General features: G+C 41.8%; 1 protein-coding gene across 1 annotated transcript in view; it reads right to left on the reverse strand.

Moving 5' to 3' along the window:
- The window catches only part of TRPC7 (transient receptor potential cation channel subfamily C member 7), a 131,239-nt gene that overhangs the window by 88,632 nt on the left and 23,307 nt on the right, over positions 1-19,300 (reverse strand). Inside the window, exon 2 of the mRNA XM_047097135.1 lies at positions 3,070-3,252. Coding sequence (XP_046953091.1) covers positions 3,070-3,252 — 183 coding nt within the window. The remainder of the gene's footprint in view (positions 1-3,069; positions 3,253-19,300) is intronic.

The following is a 19,300-nucleotide window of genomic DNA, read 5'->3' on the forward strand; positions in this document are numbered from 1 at the left end:
CTCACAGGGCCTTTTGTCTTTTCTGGAGGAATTTTAGGCTATAATGACAATGTCCTTACCCAGGGGGAAGTTTCTTGCATTTTCTAGGGAGAAGACAAAGGACAAGATAGGGATGTCTCTGGAAATAGACAGATTGTCTAGTTCCAAGGAAGGAGGACATCACTGAGTAATAGCAATGATGCTTCCCTGTGGAACTCCAGAGAACTTTACACTTTCCAGAGCATTTCCTCTCATATCCATTCATTTGAAAGTTCACAGAAAACTCTGAAGCAAAAGCTTATATGCCCATTTTGCATATGGGGAATGAGACCCAGAGAGCTTCAAAGATTTGAAGTGAAATAATCATGCTAAACATCTGGTTTCCTGACACCCATGTCATGATTCTTTTCTCTCTACTAGGTGGTCCCTTGTGCACTGGTGGAATAGCTGTCTTTATCTAATGGAGGCTGACATTATGATTGAGCCAGCCAGAAGACTAGACATTAGTGTGTTGCCTGAAGAGAGGCAGACATTCAAGTGAAGGACATGATCCAGGGCTCATTACCAGCCACAGGGTGGCACCCACCAGACTTGAATCTATGCATTTCATAGACCATGTAGGCTGATCCTGTATTAAAGTTTCCCCAAGACTGTTACATGGAAAACTAGTTTCACCAGATGTTCCATGAGAAATAGAGTTCTTTGATCAAGTAATACATATTGTAGTCGTCTTTTAATTAGAGTAGAAATGTGTATTAAAAGTTCTATAATGTCTTTAAGCAAAGAAATCCATTGAACTCTACTCAAGATCTCCAAATTCATTTGAACACAAAACCTTTTTTTAAGGTCATAGTTATTAGCAGCCCATGAAACTGCCAAGAACAACTAGTTTGCATTAATTACTGAATTCATGGTTTGATTTGATATCATGTAGACAAAGATTTAGGAAGTTTTTATGGTTTTTATTCCAGCCTTAAAACTAACGTATATATCAGGTGTAAAAGGCAATGTCTTTATAACTAGGCCTTGGTGCTAGTCATTTCATAGCTCAATGACCCAGGGTTAGATTGTGCCCATGCAAGCATGCTAAAGTTCATAAATTAAAAATGAAATCTCATTATAATATTAATACACCTTTTTAATATTCGGTATTTTCACTGGTAATTCATGATGAATAAATGTCAGGGAAAGCTCTGAGTCTGTCTGCTGTTGCATAATGGCATACATGGTTTGAGAGACTTTCTACCCATTGTAGGTCTTTGATATGAGCAATGCTGACTTTTTATGCAAGTTGTTTATCATCTTCCTACCTATGGATTGCCCCAGACATTCGACATTCATGATGGATGTTTCCTGAGACCTTTATGACTCCCCTAATTGGCAAATACCACTAAATAATTTCCCTCATAAAGCCTTTTTATTTTGCTCCAAACTGTCATGTGCATGGAGTGCTTCACTTTTTCTTCTCATTCCTCACCAGGGCTGTTTCGTACTTGGTAGGTGACAACAAGAGGTCGTGGCCAGACTTCTGGACTAGCTACTGATCTACCCTCAGTGACAGTTTTGCTAAGAGGTTTAGATTTGTGTTTCAGAGAAATGGTGAATACTTGCATTTTGTGGGCCACTGGAATTGTTTATGAATAGCCAAAACTGTCACTGTAGAGTCGGCCGATGCCAAACATCCCTTGTTCTTTGCCTCCACCCCGTGCTCCTTCCCTGTGTCTGGAGGCAGCCAGACACACTGACCTGGGGGAGGGAGGAAATGCTTGGGGTTCTGGAAACTCGAGCTCATCTTTACCACTGCTAAAGAGTCACCATAGCAGGGTTTGTGTGAACTCCAAGGCCATGGATATCTCAGCAGCTGCTGGAATGGATTGCTGTGCTCTGATGAAAAGCCTCAGTGAGCTCTTGGGGTTGGCAAAAAAAATGAGCTTTTCTTAGCTAAGAAAAGAGGGTTGTACTTGAAGCTGCAGCTCTCTCCCTCTCTTTTCGTAGCCCTGTGATTTCAAATGGTAATCAAAGGTCACCTTTCTCATGATTTGTGTAGTTTAACTTTGGGATCAGAGTCTTTGAAAAAGCTATTTTTATTTTTTTATTATTAAAAGTAAAAAGACAAGAAGATTTTTTTCAAACTTAGAAGCTCTCACTAGCTAAATTCCACAGATATATGTGACTCATTGAAGGATGGTTCACTCCACACAAATTAAGCGAATCAAGCAAGCGGAGAAGTGCCCAGAGGTCAGTTTGGGGGCATTGAAACTACCCCCCAGTATTGACCCTGTGAAATAGTTGGGGAAAAAATGAAACCCCTAAAGGTTGGTCCCCCATTTTGCTTACATGCGAAGCACGATGGTATTTAAACACATGGATCTTGGGAGCTCTGCTCTGCAGTTTTCATTGGGGTGGATGACATCATCTAACATAAGAGCAGAGTCTCAAAAATGTGGAATACATCTAGAGTGGAAGCATCATTGAGTTTTGCTGCTTAGGACTTCAGTTTGACCACCCACTGTGGGTCTGAGGGCTACAGGGTGCCTGTGACCATCAAAGACACCTTGAGGTTGACTGAGGAGGTGGGACAAGTATTACTCCTGTCAAAGTCTACTTGGCTTCCTACTATGTACTGTCATAAGCCTTTGGAGTGAAATTCCTCTGAGGCTGCCAGAACCACGGATCCCATGAAGCCTCCACAGTCAAACGTTTTCAACAAGTCCCCAGGCCCACAGAGAAAGCTCAACCAATGCTATTGATACACTGGAGTAATATGTTTCTCATGAAAACTTGGGAGTTGGCCTACTTGCTGATGTGATGTCACATTGTCCCTGCCAGTAGTTTGGAGGCTGAAAATCTCTTTTGTTTTCCATGCTCAAAGCCTGTTCATGGAATTACAGTCATGCTAGCTATCTCTCTCGGGGAGTGAAGGAATGGGGTGTTGAGAGGGGCTCTAAGCAGTCCTGCAAGGCAGGCAGTTCTCTGTCTAGAAAGAAGTTGGGCGATGGGTGTTTTCACGGTCACCTTGTGGGAACGTAAAATATGCATGGGCCCACCGCCCTGCAAGGCAGGAAGGCTTGGAGAGGTGGGGAAGCTTACCTTCTTGACTTCGTATTTAATGGCGAGTTTGATCCGGCTCAGACTTGGACGGTGGTGGTCGGACCAGACTTGGAAGTTCACATCACCATTTAAAATCGCTTCCACCTCTTCTGTGTCTCGGCATAGGTCCAGCACGCCCACCACAAAATCCTTGCATTGCATAGATAACTTCCTGTAATCATTCTAACAGAATAAAGAGAAATCAGGGGTGTGTCACACTGAGCCCCGCAGATCGGCTTGCCCAGCACAGCAGTGTCCACCCAGTGTTAGCTTACAGAGAGCACTGGAGCCAGGGTGTGCTGCGTCCAGAAGGCACAGCAACCCAGAGGGCATCTCTACACTGGGATTTGTCAGGGTGTGCTGCATGGGCCACCTACGTCTGAGTCACCTTTGGTGCATGCTGAAACTGCAGATTTCCGGGTCCTGTCACCGACTGACTGGCTGGTCAGAATTCCTGCAGAGGCCCAGGAATCTGTCTTTTAACCTCGCTCTCTTAAGTGATTCTGATGGCTGCTGAAGCCCATCCTGGGCTCTTTCCAAGCAGCAGTTCTTTGTTCTCAGTTCTGGGAGAGGGGTGATAAATGAACTTAATTTTAAGGCTGGAAATAACACTTTGCTCATTTAGCTCCAATGTATAATGGTAACTGTTCTACACAGGAAGTTTATGGGAAAGATATGGCTGATAGGCTAAAATTGGAAAAAAATGTACACAGGTGAGCTTTCTTTTTATGGCCTGGAAAACCTGCTAGTGAACTGTAAATTTAAATATCAAATGTAATTTAAATCTAACAGGATCCTTTCTTACCACAAATCCTTTTATATGGCAAACATGGCTCCTTAAATTACTTGCCTGTTGAATAAACATTTTTAGACCTTCATCTTTGTTTTGTTCAGTCTTTTTTTTTTTTTTTTTTTTTTTAATGAGTTGCCTCTGGAGTTCCCTGTACTCTTCCCTAGGTGTACCTTTCAGAATTCTCTTCGAGAGGCTGCAATTCCTTTCCTAGTGATATGCCAACCTAGCTCTCCCCAAAACAGATTGCTTCAATTCCACATAATGATCCAAAATGTCGGACAAAAAAATGTTTCTTGTCACCCTCATGTCACTACTCCCCCAAATATTTTTCTCTAGAGGTTTCCTTGTTCGTTTGTTAGTTGAAACAAGTCTATTCAGAGGGGACACAAGAGCCAGATGTCACTTTTAGTGTTAATCAGTGTCAGCAGTCCAGACTGGTAAATAGTAGTTGGCCAACAGGAATGCAGGTTTGCTTTTCCAGAATTTGGATTCCTGAGTAAATAGGTAGGAGTCTGGCAAGCTGTAGAAGCTTAGCCATTTTTCTGAATTAATGATTCTTGTCTCCTTCCAGCACTGCTGCGTCAAAATGTCACTGAGCATTAGAGAAAGAAGGCAGTAAATGTTTGTTTGCTGGGAGAAGGATCAAGAAAATGTTTTCTGATAGGAGGTGCCACCCTTCATTTTTATATATAATTTAAAGAGAAGAAGGGAATTCTGGGTAGGAAAATGACTGCTTGGCTCAGGGAGATTGTCATGGAGAGAAATGCAGGGAAGATGCTAGGAGTATTCTAGGTTTCGGTATCTGACACAGAGCTGGGTAGTGTTATGAAGAGCTGTGTTCTGTGTGCCTCATCCTTAGCACCCCTCCCTCCCTCACTCCCTTCCTTCCCTCTCTCACTACTGAGGGCCTACCACATACCAGGCAATGAAAACTTGGCAATGAACAAGGCATATGTGGTCTCTGAGTAGTGTGTGGGTAGAGGAGCCTAGGTATCCACTCTCTGGATTGCATAACAGTAATGCTAAGTAAAACTTGCTCAGGGCTTATTCCAGCTAGGATATTCTGAGATCCCTGATGAGCCAGAGGTGGGAAACTCCAGGGACTGGGCTCAGCAAAAGGAACCTATTCAACTCTGGTGGTCCTGCTACCATAACTCAGGTTCCCTAAGTCTCTGGCTCCCACTCCATCACCATTATTGTCTCTTTCTTGAAAAGAAGCAGTATCTGACTACTGTTACCTGTTCCTGGTAAGACAGACACTTCCCCATTAGTTGGACATGACCTCATATTCTTGGTAGAAACTCCTGCCTAGAACTGAGTGCATGGAGAGACACAGAAAAGAAGTGGAAAGGGCTTGACCCAGCCCATGGCCCAAGCTCCCAATGCTAGGAATATCAGGCTGTATTAGAGCCTCTGTACGTTTCTGGGCTCCGTGCAGTTCAGAATACCAGGTACCGTTTTATTTGAGACTTTTACTTCCCTGGGTTCTTTCAGCTAGCCTGGCCATAAAAAGGGGAGACACACCAGACACAGCAGCCAAAGCGCGTGGTTTGCTTTTTGCCTCCTGCATTAGACACTGAGGCTGGAAGGCAACAAACCTGGTGTGTGCAGATGGCTGGAAGAGTCAGGGAGAACCTGGGCCTGCTAGGAGGACAGAGATGACATGGGTACGTGCAGCTGCAGATGGTGGGGGGTGGTTATGGCCAGGCCCAGGCTTATCAGAGAGAACTGTAGGTGAACATGTCTGGGGAATTATGATGAATGTAATTATTGGGCCAACACGGAGCTCAGTGAGCCTTCCAAGTCACACTTTCCAACTTTAGTTGGGGGTAGATGAGACACTCACCCAGGACCTCACAGGTGCCCTTTTAAAAATATTTTCATTTCTACACATTAAAGTCTGTCAGTCCCACTGGGTGACAGATGTTCTTCTTACAGCATCTCACTCAATCCTTATAAAAATGTCATGATGGAAGGACTATCACCATTTCCAGCTTAAAAAGAGGAAACCGAGACCCAGAGGGAGAAACTAACAGGTTGAATCCACTTTCCCTTCTGTTAGTAACTCACTCATCTCTGGATCACTCTTACCTTCCTTGAAGATTTTAGCTTCTGTCTCACTGCCCTCTTCCAACATTACTGCTCTTGTTATTCTTGGTGGTTCTAATATCCAGAAAGATGGCCCTCCCGTTACTCTGCTCTCTCATTTCCTTGATAGTATCTTTCCCAATGACCCCAGCATCTTTCCTTAACTCTTAACCCAGCCGTTCATTCTCTTAATTATTCCCCACAACTTCAGCTCCTTCATGACTCCACCTTCAAGTCTCCCCGTTTCTGACCACCGCCTCCTATGGGGCAAGTTCACTCCCTCTGGTACCCCAACCCCAGCAATCCTTTGATTACACCATACCTACAAGCCATTGAGTATACCTCCCTCTTACCGGTTTTCATTCCCTTTAGAAGTCTTTCTCCCTCCTTGCAGTGCTTATATTTCATGGGCATTTGTTAAAATAATCCCTGTACATATATCATCAGCTCTCTTGCCCTCCTCTTACTTCATCCTTCCCATTGAACAAAAGCCGGTCTTGAGTCTAACTCTCCACTGCCCTGTTCCTACCTCTGAATAGTAAATGTGGCTGGAGAACACACAACTGCACTGATCACACATGCTATAGAGTACCTCCAACCTCAAGTAGTACTTGATGCCTCTGGGCTGTTTATCCTCTCTCTCTCCTAACAAGAATTTCATACCTTCTCTTTCCTCAGTCTTCTGACACCTCACCACTTCCTCCTAACTCTTAAATGAGGACGTTGTTTCCTGTTTTGCTTGGGAAATAGAAGTTACCAGAAGAGAAGCACCACATGCTGACACCATCACATATTCTGCCTTCATGCATCTATACTCATAGACTGTTTTTCCTCCTCTGTCTGTGGATGAAGTGTTCTTGTTCCTAAATAAGGCCAACTCGTCCACTTTGGTGCTGGATGTCAGCCCCTTACACCTACTCCTACAATCTTCTTTTCTTTCTCCTGTGTTGTCAATTTCTCCCTCTCCCTACTGGCTCAGTGTACAAACATGGAGCTATTCTCTTCTCTTAAAAAAGAATTTCTTTTGACCCCACTTTCCTGTCCAATTACCACTACAATTTTCTGTTCCCTTTTATAGCAAAACTCTCAGTAGAGTTGTCTACACTCATTGTTTCCAATGTCCTCCAGGCATTTTTTCTTATTTCATTCAATGAGACTTTCACACCCACATCCACTTTCTCCACTGAGATGGTTTTTATCAAGGTCACAAGTGACTTTTAGGTTGCCAAATCCATTGGTTGATTCTCAATCCTCACATTATACGACCTATCAAGAGCTTTGACATAGATGATTACTTCCTCCTCTCTGATACACATTTTTCACTTGGCTTCCAGCGTAACACTCTCTTCTGCGTTTTTTCTTCCTGAATGACTACGTTTGTATTCTTTCTAGAATTATTCTCATCTCCCTGATGTCTTAGTTTTGAAATGCCCAAAGATGTGCCCGGTCCTTTGAATTCTCCTTTTATTTATTTAAACTCATTGCCTTAGTGACCTTATATAAGAGCATTAGATACCATCATTTGCTGATGATTCCAAAAGTTATATCCTTAGCACATCCTTCTTCTGAACTTGACTCATACATCCAATTGCTAAGTTGATATTTCCACTTAGATGCCAAATCGCCTTTTCAAACGTAACAAAACTAACTCTGAATCTAGTCTTCTCCACCTCAGTTTCTCCCATTCTTTCACTTGTTCAGGCCAAAAAAAAAAAAAAAATCTGTCCTGGTCGGCTATAGTGTGTTCTCCATACATCAGTTGGAGGGAAACTTAGAAAAAATAGTCAGATCATGGTACTACCCTGTTCAAACCCTCCAACAGCTTCTCATCCCCTCAAAGTAAAAGTGGAGTCATTATGTTGTCCTATAAGGACATACATTTCTAGCCTCTCCATTCTCCTCCTGATTTTATTTCTTGTGTTCTCTCCTTCCCTTAGTGTACTTCAGCCACTCTGATCTCCTTGCTGTTCTTTCAGCACTTTTGGCCTGGACCAGACCTTTATACTGGCTTTTTTTTTTTTTTTTTTTTTTTTTTTGGCTTGGAATGCTCTTTCCCTAGGTATCTAAATGAATAACTTTTGCAACCTATTCAAGTCTTTGCTCAAATGTCACTTTCCCAGAAGCCTTCCTTGACTATCTTTTAAAAAATTGTAGCCCTTCTCTATTTGCTATCACCCTTTCCTGCTTATGACCATATGACATATATTTTATCTATTTATTATATTTATTGTCTATGTCCTCCCCTAGATTGTAAGCTTCTTGAGGTTAGGAAACATTGCCGCTTTATTCACTAATATATAATTAGAGTCTAGAACATTTTTTGGAACATAATATGTGTTCAATAAATTTTGAGTCAATCAGAGCAGTTTACTTGTCTAACATAGCTACTAAGTGATTGAGCCAAGATTCAAAACAAGTAGGTCTGACCCAAATCCTGTTGTCTTCCCTCTCACCTTGTTGCCTCTTGGTGAATAGGATATTTTCTCTAGCACACTTTAAAAACTAGAAGCTTACTTGGAGCTCTCAACTAACTTGGGGCAATAAAGGGTGGGCTGGGATATGGAAATTTGGACACCCAACAGATTCTGTCATATAGTCAGTGGATGCACAGGTTTTAAAGTCAGGAGAACATGGAGTTTGAAGTCCTATTTTACTACTTGTTAGTTGTGGGAAATGGAACAAGCCATTCCACTTTTCTCCATGTCAGTTTTTACTCTGTAACGGTATACACACCATGTAATCATTGGGAGAATCAATACCAAAACAATGTAAAATGCTTAGTATAGTTAACAATAAATAACACAAATTACAAAATAAATAAAAACCTAAATAAATAAAAATTTATATTAAAAATAAAGCCTGTAATGGCAATTTAAAACTTTTTATAGTTGACACACAATGTTATGTTATTTTCAAGTCTATAACATAGTGATTCAACATGTCTATGTTTAGGCAGTTTTTATTATTGTTACCACTTTGTTTTGGCCATTGATTTTACAGTCTTGACCTCTTGGTGTTTGCGGTTTTTAAATGCTGGAGTGAGAGCAAGACTGGCTCATAGGGAGGAAAATGTAAAATACTGGAGAAATCCTTGATTCTTCCCTCCCTCTCCTTCCAGTTCTAATCCGTATATCAAAAATATACTCTGAATGTGTTCACTTTTCTTTATCTCTGGTGATCACATCAATCCTGTCCTGGTTAGCACCTCCAGTCACCATACCTAGGTTACCAGTGTTGAACTTGATTCAATCTGTAGTGTTGCCAGTCTCCAAACTAATCTGAATGAATTTGTTCCACTTGATGAAATCAGGGTAGTGGGTAGTGTCAGCATCATGCATCACCAGATAATAGATTTCTCGTGTGCCCGCATAGATCTTTCTTATTTTCCACAACTTACATCAGGACTAATCTGATGAACATTAATGTGATTCTTGGTGTCATAGTCAGATGGAAGTTCACTGTAGTCTTGTCATTGCTGATGACTTCCATTAAACCAGCATTGTGGTTTATATCAATGTGAACCTTGCCATCCATGTCAATGAACTGCTATATGCAAATCTTCTTTACTTACTATTAGGGCATACTCAAATCTGTGTTTAAAGAAAGTAACACGGGGGAGCCATTCTTAGCTTGTGGGCACCGGCGAATGGACAAAGAATAAGCGTCCCAGTTTGTCCAGATACAATGCTCTTTGGGACCATGAGCTGGGGCTGTGCTAAGCCTGGAATCAAGAGGCCGTAGAGTTTTGCATTTTCCAGAATGTCATATAAATGGAATCATTTATAGCCTTTTGAGACTGGCTTCTTTTACTCAGCTTAATGCCTTTGAGATCCATCCACGTTATTGCATGTATCAGTAATTCATTTCTTTTTATTTGACATTTGCTGTGTGCTTGTGTCAGTTTATTTATACTTTCACTCAATGAAGGACATGTGGTTGCTCCCAGTTTTTGGCAACTATGAATAACTGTTCTATAAACATTTATGTACAAATTCTTGTGTGAAGGTAAGTTTTTAGTTTTTTAGGGTAAATATCTAGGAGTAGGATTGCTGGCTATATGGCAAGAATATGTTTAACTTTGTAAGAGACTGCCAGTTAGTTTTTGGAATGGATATTATTTTATATTACCACCAACAAATTATGAAAGTTCCAGTTCATCCATAGTCTCGCCAGCATTTGTTATGGTCAACTTATTTTCTGTGTAGTGGTATCTCATTTTAGTTTTGATTCGCATCCCCTAATGGCTCATGATGTCAAGCATCTTTTTATGTGCTCATTTGTCATTTTTGTATCTTTTTGATGAAGTGTCTGTTCACATCCCGTGTCCATTTTTTTTTTAATTGAGTTTATTTTCTTCTTGGGTTTTGAGAATTCTTACATGTATTCTGGATATAATTCTTTTATAAGAGATAAGGTTTGTAAATATTTTCTCACTGTCTGTGGCTTGTAGTTTCATTCTCTTACTATCATCTTTCAAAGAACAGAAGTTTTTTGTTTTTTGGTTTTTTTTTAATTTTTTTTTTTCTTCAACGTTTATTTTTTTATTTTTGGGACAGAGAGAGACAGAGCATGAATGGGGGAGGGGCAGAGAGAGAGGGAGACACAGAATCGGAAACAGGCTCCAGGCTCTGAGCCATCAGCCCAGAGCCTGACGCGGGGCTCGAACTCACGGACCGCGAGATCGTGACCTGGCTGAAGTCGGATGCTTAACCGACTGCGCCACCCAGGCGCCCCAGAACAGAAGTTTTAAATTTATCATTTTTTTCTTTTATGATTATGCTTCTGGTGTTATAGCTAAGCAATCTTTTCTTAACATAAGGTCACAAATGTGTTCTCCTCTGTCTTGCTCTTAAAGTTTTATAGTTTAGATTTTATATTTAGGTCTATGAACCATTTTGTTTTAACTTTTATATAAAGTGTAAGGTTTAGGTCAAGGTTCCTTTTATTGCACATACGTATTCATTTGTTCCAGGTGCATTTGTTGAAATATTCTTTCTCCGTTGAGTTGCTTTTACTCAGTTGTCAAGATTGTTGACCGTATTTGTGTGGGTTTATTTCTGTGCTCTCTGTTCTGTTTCCTTGATCGAATATCTATTATTTCACTAGTATTTGGTGTTTTTATTTTTGTAGCTTTAAGTCTTAAGATGAGGTACTTTGAGTCTTTCAAGTTTGTTATTCTTTTTCAAGTTGTTTTGTTTTTTCCTCATTCCTTTCCTTTTCATATGCATTTTTGAATAAGCATGTTCACATCTACGACAAATTCTGCTGTGCTTTTTACTGGAATTGTTTTAACTCTATAGATCAGTTTGAGGAACACTCACATCTTAACTACATTGAGTCCTTTAAACTATGAACATGTTCTACCTCTACAGTATTTAGACTTTCCTTGATTTCTTTCCTTAGTGTTTTATGCCTTTTAACATACAGATTCTACATGTGGTTTGTAAAATTTGTATCTAAGTATTTCCTTTTTTTTTAGCTATGGGAAATATATTTTTGAAAATGCTGAGTTTCCGAGGTGCCTGGGTGGCTCAATTGGTTGAGCATCCAACTTTGGCTCAGGTTATCATCTCATGGTTTGTGGGTTCATGCCCTGCATTGGGCTCTGTGCTGACATCTCAGAGCCTGGAGCCTGTTTCGGATTCTGTGTCTCCCTCTTTCTCTGCCTATCCCCTGCTCATGCTCTGCCTCTCTCTCTCCCTCCCTCCCTCCCTCCCTCCCTCTCTCTCTCTCTCAAAAATAAATAAACATTTAAAAAATAATAAAAATTAAAAGGCTTAGTTTCTAATTGTTCATTACCATGTATAGAAGTATGATTGATTTTTTTCTGTGTTGAGTTTATATTTTGTGACTTGGATAAACTTACTGGTGGTTTGTAGATTGCCTATAATGTTTACATAGATCAGCATGTTATCTGTGAATATGGATTGTTTACTCTTGAATGAACACTTAGATGCATTTATTATTATAAGTACTAAAATAGTCACATGCTTTTATATTGGTTTAAAGATTTATAAAGTATTATGTCTCAACAAAATATTGCCAATAGATTTTTGCTGTCTTTCAACCTCAAATTACTGGCTCAAAAGTTTTTCCTTGGTTAATGTATTGAACAGTTTTTAGAGTATTCATCATTTATTTCTTGTGCTCTCTTTAACACGGATATTACTAGAGATTCTTTGATTTTCTTTTTTTTTTTTTTTTAATTTTTTTTCCAACATTTATTTATTTTTTTTGGGGACAGAGAGAGACAGAGCATGAACGGGGGAGGGGCAGAGAGAGAGGGAGACACAGAATCGGAAACAGGCTCCAGGCTCCGAGCCATCAGCCCAGAGCCTGACGCGGGGCTCGAACTCCCGGACCGCGAGATCGTGACCTGGCTGAAGTCGGACGCTTAACCGACTGCGCCACCCAGGTGCCCCGAGATTCTTTGATTTTCAACTATCCAGAATTTCTTCTCCTTTATTATGGTTCATAAATGTCACGAGCTCACTTATTATTGGGATGAATCTCAGTCTCTAACACAGAGGACGAACCAAAGCCATCTAACATGGTATGTTGATGCTTGAATTTTTAGTGCTAAAGCTATTGTTTCGACAACACCACAATTTCTACTACACAACAACACAAATTACTACTTTGCTTAACTTTGGTTAAAAAGCCCAACTCTAAAACTTTTTCAAAGCTACTGACAAACTTAAATGAAAAGAGAAAAAGAGAAGCTCATTATGCTGATCGGTCAAAAGTTAAGTGAATTTCTCAGACTGATGTTGTGGAGACACCCACATAGTACAGGATAATTAACACTTATTCCTCAGAGGAGACCTTAGAAATTAGATTAAACAAGGGTGTGGGCCTCAAGTCTACTCCCCCTTCTCCTCTGTTCAGGGACACAGTTATGGGAAAGGAATGTTCATTGAAAGATTCAACTGAAATACAGTTGGACGTAAATCAACATTTGTGTGCATGCTGGGAGGTTTTCTGCCTTTGATATTTAGGCAGAGTTTGTTTAAAAAAGTATTATAATAGCAGTTTACAATAAAAGAGTTCTAAACATTTTAGTAATTCATTAAGTGGTAACAATTACTCTTTAAAGATGGTGAAAATATTATTCCCCTAAGAGAATGACTGAGAATTGACCATCACATTTAACAACTTGGAGGTCATTGGTCACATTGATGGGAGCAGTTTTGGGAGAGTAGAGGGTATAACTGGTGAGGATTAAAGATTGGGAAGAGAGAGGATTTAGGCCAGTAATATAGACAGCTCTTTTGAGGAATTTTATTGCAAAGGAAGGCAGAGAACTGGCAAACTAGCTGATGTGAGAAGTAGGGTCAAGAGAAGCTTTCTTTTTGCCCACCTCTTGCTTCCCTTCCTCCCGATTTCCCTCCCTCCCTCCTTCCCTCCCCACTTCCTTCCTTCCTTCTCCTGATGGGAGAAACCATAATATTTTGTATATTGTTAGGAACTTTTCAGTGGATAATTATACTGAGCATTGTATATCATATTAGTAGATCATTGTATTAATCCAGTAGCTCAAAAGAATATATGACAGAAGATTAGATATTCATATATAAATGAAGGAATAGATTTAGATAGAATCACATATGGTTTATCTATAGTAGGAGGGAAGGTCAAGCATGTGGGTGAGCATGCCATTAGGTAGATGAATTGGTGGTGGGAATCTGTAGACATTTTCTTTCTATTGTATCACTTTTTTTTCAGTGAAATGGGAACTAAAAATTAACAGCTGAGAGTAAGAATTGGGGAAGAGGTGATAGAAGTTTGAGAAGAGGTCTAAATAGGTTTTAGGAAAATTTAAGAGTGAATAAATTCAGGAAATAGGATATAATTACTGGAGGACCAAAAAGAGTTTATTTGAGGTTCATGGTCAGAAATTTAAAATGAAGCCAGCTATTGTGGTTGGTTTTTTCTAACCACATTAACCTCCCTGGGTACTGGCATGGAATAGGTAGAATTAGAATACAGCAGATCAGGAGAGGGGCAGAGGAGTGGAGGGGTGTGTGTATGTGTGTGTGTGTGTGTGTGTGTGTGTGTGTGAGAGAGAGAGAGAGAGAGGGAGAGAGAGACTGTAATGATAGTCCATGGAATTGAGGCTGTTATGAAGGGGGACAGGACTTTCAGTGGAGAGGAAAGTGGAAAGGTTAGGAAAACAAGATGCAACTACACGTTGTCTACAAGATACCGCTTTAAATATAAAGTTGACAGTTTCTTATAAAACTAAACATAATCTTACCATATGATCCACCAGTTGTACTCCCTGGTATTTACCCAAGGGGGTTGAAAACTGTGTTTACACAAAAAGTTGTACATAGATGCTTATGTTTATAGATGCTTTATTCATAGTTGCCAAAATTGAGAAGTAACCAGGATGCCCTTCAGTGGGTGAATGGATAAATAAATGGTGGTACATCCAGGCAATGGAATATTATTGAACACTTAAAGGAACTGAGTTACCAAGCCATGAAAATATATGTTGGAAGCTTGAATGCATTTTGTTAAGTGAAAAAACCAATCTGAAAAAGATGCAGATTGTATGATTTCAACTATATGACAGCCTGGAAAAGGCAAAACTATGGAAATAGTAATAAGATCAGTGGTTGTCAGGGGATGGGGACAGGAGAGTGGAGAGGGTTAAATAGGTATAGCACAGAGGATTTTTAGGACAGTGAAGCTACTTTGTATGATACTGTAATGGCAATGTGTGTCATTCTACATTTGCCCAAACACTTAAGATGCACAACAGCAAGCATGAACCATAATATAAAATACGGACTTTGGGTGATAATGATGTGTCAGTGTAGGCTCATCAGTTGTAACAAATATACCAGTGGGGGATATTGCTAATGGGGGAAGCTACGCACTTAGAGGGGCAGGGGATATACAGTAACTCTCTGTATTGTCTCCTCAATATAGCTGGGAACCTAAAACTGCTATAAAAGTAGTTATTAAAAAAAGATTAGTGGGTTGGAGGACATGGGGCAGGCAAAAGATTGATAGAGTTGGGATTTTAGAGGCAGAAGGAGAAGTTTGAGTGAGTGGTCAGAGAATGTGAGTACGATGCTGAGATTATGGAGAGTTTGCGTTTATTCATCAGGACAGATTCAGGCTCAGATGGGCTCATGGTGACGACATTCAGACTGCTGGAGGACAGAGTGATCCACTGTTGTAGGCAGCAGTGATGAGGGGTAATGGGTAATATAATCTGATGAAATATGATTCAAAGCTGAATATTCTTGGGGAGGAGAGAAGGAAGAAGGTCTGGAAGTAGTAAGGAGCAGCAAGAGAGATATGCCCACTCCACTTCTCCAGGCCCAGGGGTGTGGGGACCATGGGAGCAAAACCTCGCTAGGGTTACAGGGGAAATATGTCCCTAAGGAGCACACCCTTTCAAAGAGGGAGATGTGATGCATCTCTGAGTAGAGGGGGCAGTGTGATGGGGGATGTTGCTAAGGAGGAACTATGACTTCCAGAGGGTGAAGTCGGGGCTGTCTGGAGATGAAGGGTATGTGGGATCTGAGGACAGAGTAGGGGATAGAAGGAGCCTTGTGGAGAATCGAGTACAGGTTCTGAGGGGGTGACCTCAGAGATGGCATTAACAAAAGGAAGGATTACAACACTTACACTGTGAGGATTCAGTGAGGCAAGGTTAAACATTTGGCACGGTGCTGGCCACACAGGTTGCACTCAGTACCTTTTAGCTGAGAAGGATTCAAAGCCACCTCCTGCCCCTAGCACTCTCTTCTGCACATCCCCTCACTCATTTGATGGATGAGAAAACTGAATGTTAAGATTTAACACACATGGCTGAATTCTCATTAATTGTAGCTGGAATCACTGAAATAATTAATGGATGTGAGATGCGGGGTAAGAACCTGAGCCTGGTGCTCATTATTGCAGATGAACATTGAAAAGCTTCAACCCATGTTGTAGCTTTCATGCATACACTTAATTGTTTCATTAACCTTCACCATATCAATAAGCTCATGCTCCAAAGGATCATAAAAGACAAATATTCTTCAGCATTTAATCTCCATTTAGGAATGCAGATCCAAGGAAGGTGGTTTAAGTCTAGTACATGACTCAGATAGCAGCATTTCTCACCTTGACTGTCCCAGGGGGATTTAGACAGCCCCCAGGTCCTCAAATCCAGGGTTGTGCCCTGAGGGTGGAGTGGGGCGGGGCTGGCCTCCTGCTCCAGTGACCCGCTCAAAGGCCCGACTCTAACTCTGCCACTGGTCACCCACTGCCTCCTTGAATTTATTATTTGCTTCTGTGAGGAGGCCTTCCTTTATCCATCCCATACTTACTCCCTGCATTTCCCAGTGGGTTTTCCGTGTCCTTCACGATTTGGGGAAGTTGTTTGTATGGGAGCCATTGGTGATCTCAGAACTTTTCAGCACAGGCCTGGTCAATGTTTGCATGAAAAGACTGACTGGGAGGTCACTGTTTGCATTCCAGAATCAGAGTGTCTGGGTTCTGATCCCAGCTTTGCCGCATGCTGCCTGTGTGATTTTGAGTGTATTCTTAATCTCTCGATGTGTAACGGGGGTTGGTATTTGGTGTAATGGGGATAATAATGCTATTTGCTTTGTAGGGTTGCTGCAAGGTGTAAATTAAATAAGATAATTTTTATAGGTTGCTTAGCACAATGTGTGACAGGTATTAACCAGTATGATGATACTTGTGCCTTGTAGGTTAGTGGAGAGCATGGAAAAGTGCCTTTTCTAGTAAAGTTGACACATTTTATCATTGGATTCAATCCCACAGCTTCATGCTGTGTCGGTCCTCAGGTGGAACGTGCAGACAGCAGGACCAAGGTGCAGACATGAAGTAGAGTCCCTGATCATTCACAGTGGGTACTGAGCCTGATTCCTCAGGTGACTGCACTGCCTTTCTTAGGCAGTGTTGACAGTGCCTCTGGTGGTACTTTGGTTTCCAACCCGATTTTTGGTTTACTTAATTGGCAGGTACTGACATCATTAGGGGCTCCTCAACCCATCACCATGACATTGTGAGGTCCCAAAAGTAACGGATAGTTTTGCTTGTTGATTTTATAATAAGTCCCCTCTGATGGAGTTGGAGGCCTGCCTAAGAAGAGTGGCTGATGAGCAATTCAAGTATTTTATTCACTAATTCAGCAAGTATATTTGAGCACCCACTGTGTGCCAGGCACTGGGGATACAGACCTAAACAAAACAACAGTCCTTACTCTTGAGGAATGACATGTAACCAGGTATGAACCACAAGGTGACTAAAAGTGCTACCCTTTAGGAGAAGCAGAGTATAAACTGAGACCTGGGGATGTGTAAAGTGAGGCATGACCAGGCGGGAGTGGGGAGGAGAGGTAAAAGGGAAAGGATACTCCAGGAAGAGCGACTGGCAAGTACAGAGGCCAGAGGGGAGAGAACATGTGGACTGTGTGTGGACTGGGATGGGTATTAGCTACTCTTGCCATAGCATAGGTATGTGCATACATTATGCACATTATCCACTGTTTTCTCTAACTTCTCATCATTAAATAAGCATGAACATGGTTGGGTATCCAAAGAATTCCTGCACACTCTCTGCACATCCTTATTCAGATTAAAGATGCTACTTGGTTCTCTCTCATGGAACCCCTAGCAGTGCCTCTGCTCAGCTTTCTGCTTTTTATACTGGAACCACAGGGAACTGAGACTGGAAGACAGGTGTGCCCATGTGAGACTTGTTCCATCCCCACACCTCCCAGCCACCTCTGCACCCCTCCCTCCCTTTCTCCTCTCCCAGGCCTTCACCTGCACACACACACCACTCTATCAACTGTCTATCAGTCAGCGATTCCAGTGATTTGTATTTGGTGTGATTGCTCCAAACTGTGAGTCAGGACAATGCTCAGGATGTGTGGGTTGAAAGAGAAAGAGGGACCCTGGTGGTTCCACTCACACAGAAACAGCCCTCTGTCCCTTGCCTTCCTGTCCTGCTCACATGGGGCTGGCCTAAGCATGACTGGTTGGTCTTTGTACCCAGTAGAGTAGGAGTTGGGACCTCACAATGTCATGGTGATGGGTTGAGGAGCCCCTAATGATGTTTCCCCCCATGATATTTCTGGTCTTATGACTCCCAGCAGGATGTCACCCACCCCTGTTCTGTAACGGGTTCTCCTGTCTTCATGGTGAGAAGTTCTGGGAATGGATGGGAAGCAGAGGGTTTGCAGAGTTTCTCCCTGCATTGGCTGGGGGACCTCGTAGCTCATTCCTCAGATATGCAGAGAAACAGCATGGTAGGGTGAGGAGCCATTGCTTGTGCCAGGTGAATTCCAAAGCGGGCAGCAAGGTGACCGCTCTTCATGGGGCACCGGCTTTTAGCAATTGTGTTTTTGGGGTCTGTTTGCCCCAAACTGTACTATACTATCTACTGTCATACAGTATAGTTGTGGGGTGGTGCTGAATGGACAACTCCCTGTTCTCGGATCTTTACTAAGCCTTAGTCCACAAGCACACTTGAGTCACTTTGGTCTGTGGATTGGCTCAGGGAAGAATGCGCATATTCATTAATTTATTCAAAAAAATGAACAGAAGTCTATGCATGTTGACTTCTGTGCTAGGGCCCTGGGGATACAATGAAGAGCAAGGCAGGCATGGCTGCTGTCTTCATGGAGCCACCAGGCCAGAGGAAAAGGTAGACAGTGGAGGTCCTGCAGTGAAGTGTGATGAGGATCTCACCTTTTTGTGCAAACTAGACCTGAGTTTCTGTACACTGAGTCTCATCGTAATTCCTGGGAAAATACTTCCTTACAAATAAACCCAGCTGGTAAGCAGTAAAAACAATATGAGTCTGTTAGCTCGAAAACTTGTGCGCTTTCCAGTGATTCATCCTCACAGAGATGTTCCATCCAGTTCAGCACATGCTTTCTGAGCCTTCCGTATTCTAGAAGCTGTGCCCAGCACTGGAGATGCAAGGAGGAATGAGATGCAGTCGCTGCCCACCCATGGGAGGGACAACACATAACCCAGTCATTTCAGTATTAGGCTGCAATGCTGGTCATTTCATTCCACAGATATTGAGTATCCACCCTGTGCCAGGCAGTGGTCTAGATTGTTGAGATTCAGCATAAGCAAAACAGAACCTGTGCCCTTGAGGAGCTTGTATTTTTTTCTGGGGGCATGGGGACTGTAGATTGCTGTTTTACACAGATGGTGTGGCAGGAACTCCCTGAGGAGGTGCTTTTGGATAGACAATTGAAGTTGGTGAAGGAGGCAGCTATGAAGATGTACAAGGAAAGTGTTCCAGACAGATGGTTACCAGTGCAAAAAAGGAGAAGTGTGCAAAGTCAGAAGAGGAGGGGAT

This window comes from Lynx rufus, unplaced genomic scaffold (assembly GCF_022079265.1).
Source record: "Lynx rufus isolate CCGP_SWC_20201006 ecotype Redwood Valley unplaced genomic scaffold, mLynRuf1.p SCAF_1, whole genome shotgun sequence".
Lineage (NCBI taxonomy): Eukaryota > Metazoa > Chordata > Mammalia > Carnivora > Felidae > Lynx > Lynx rufus.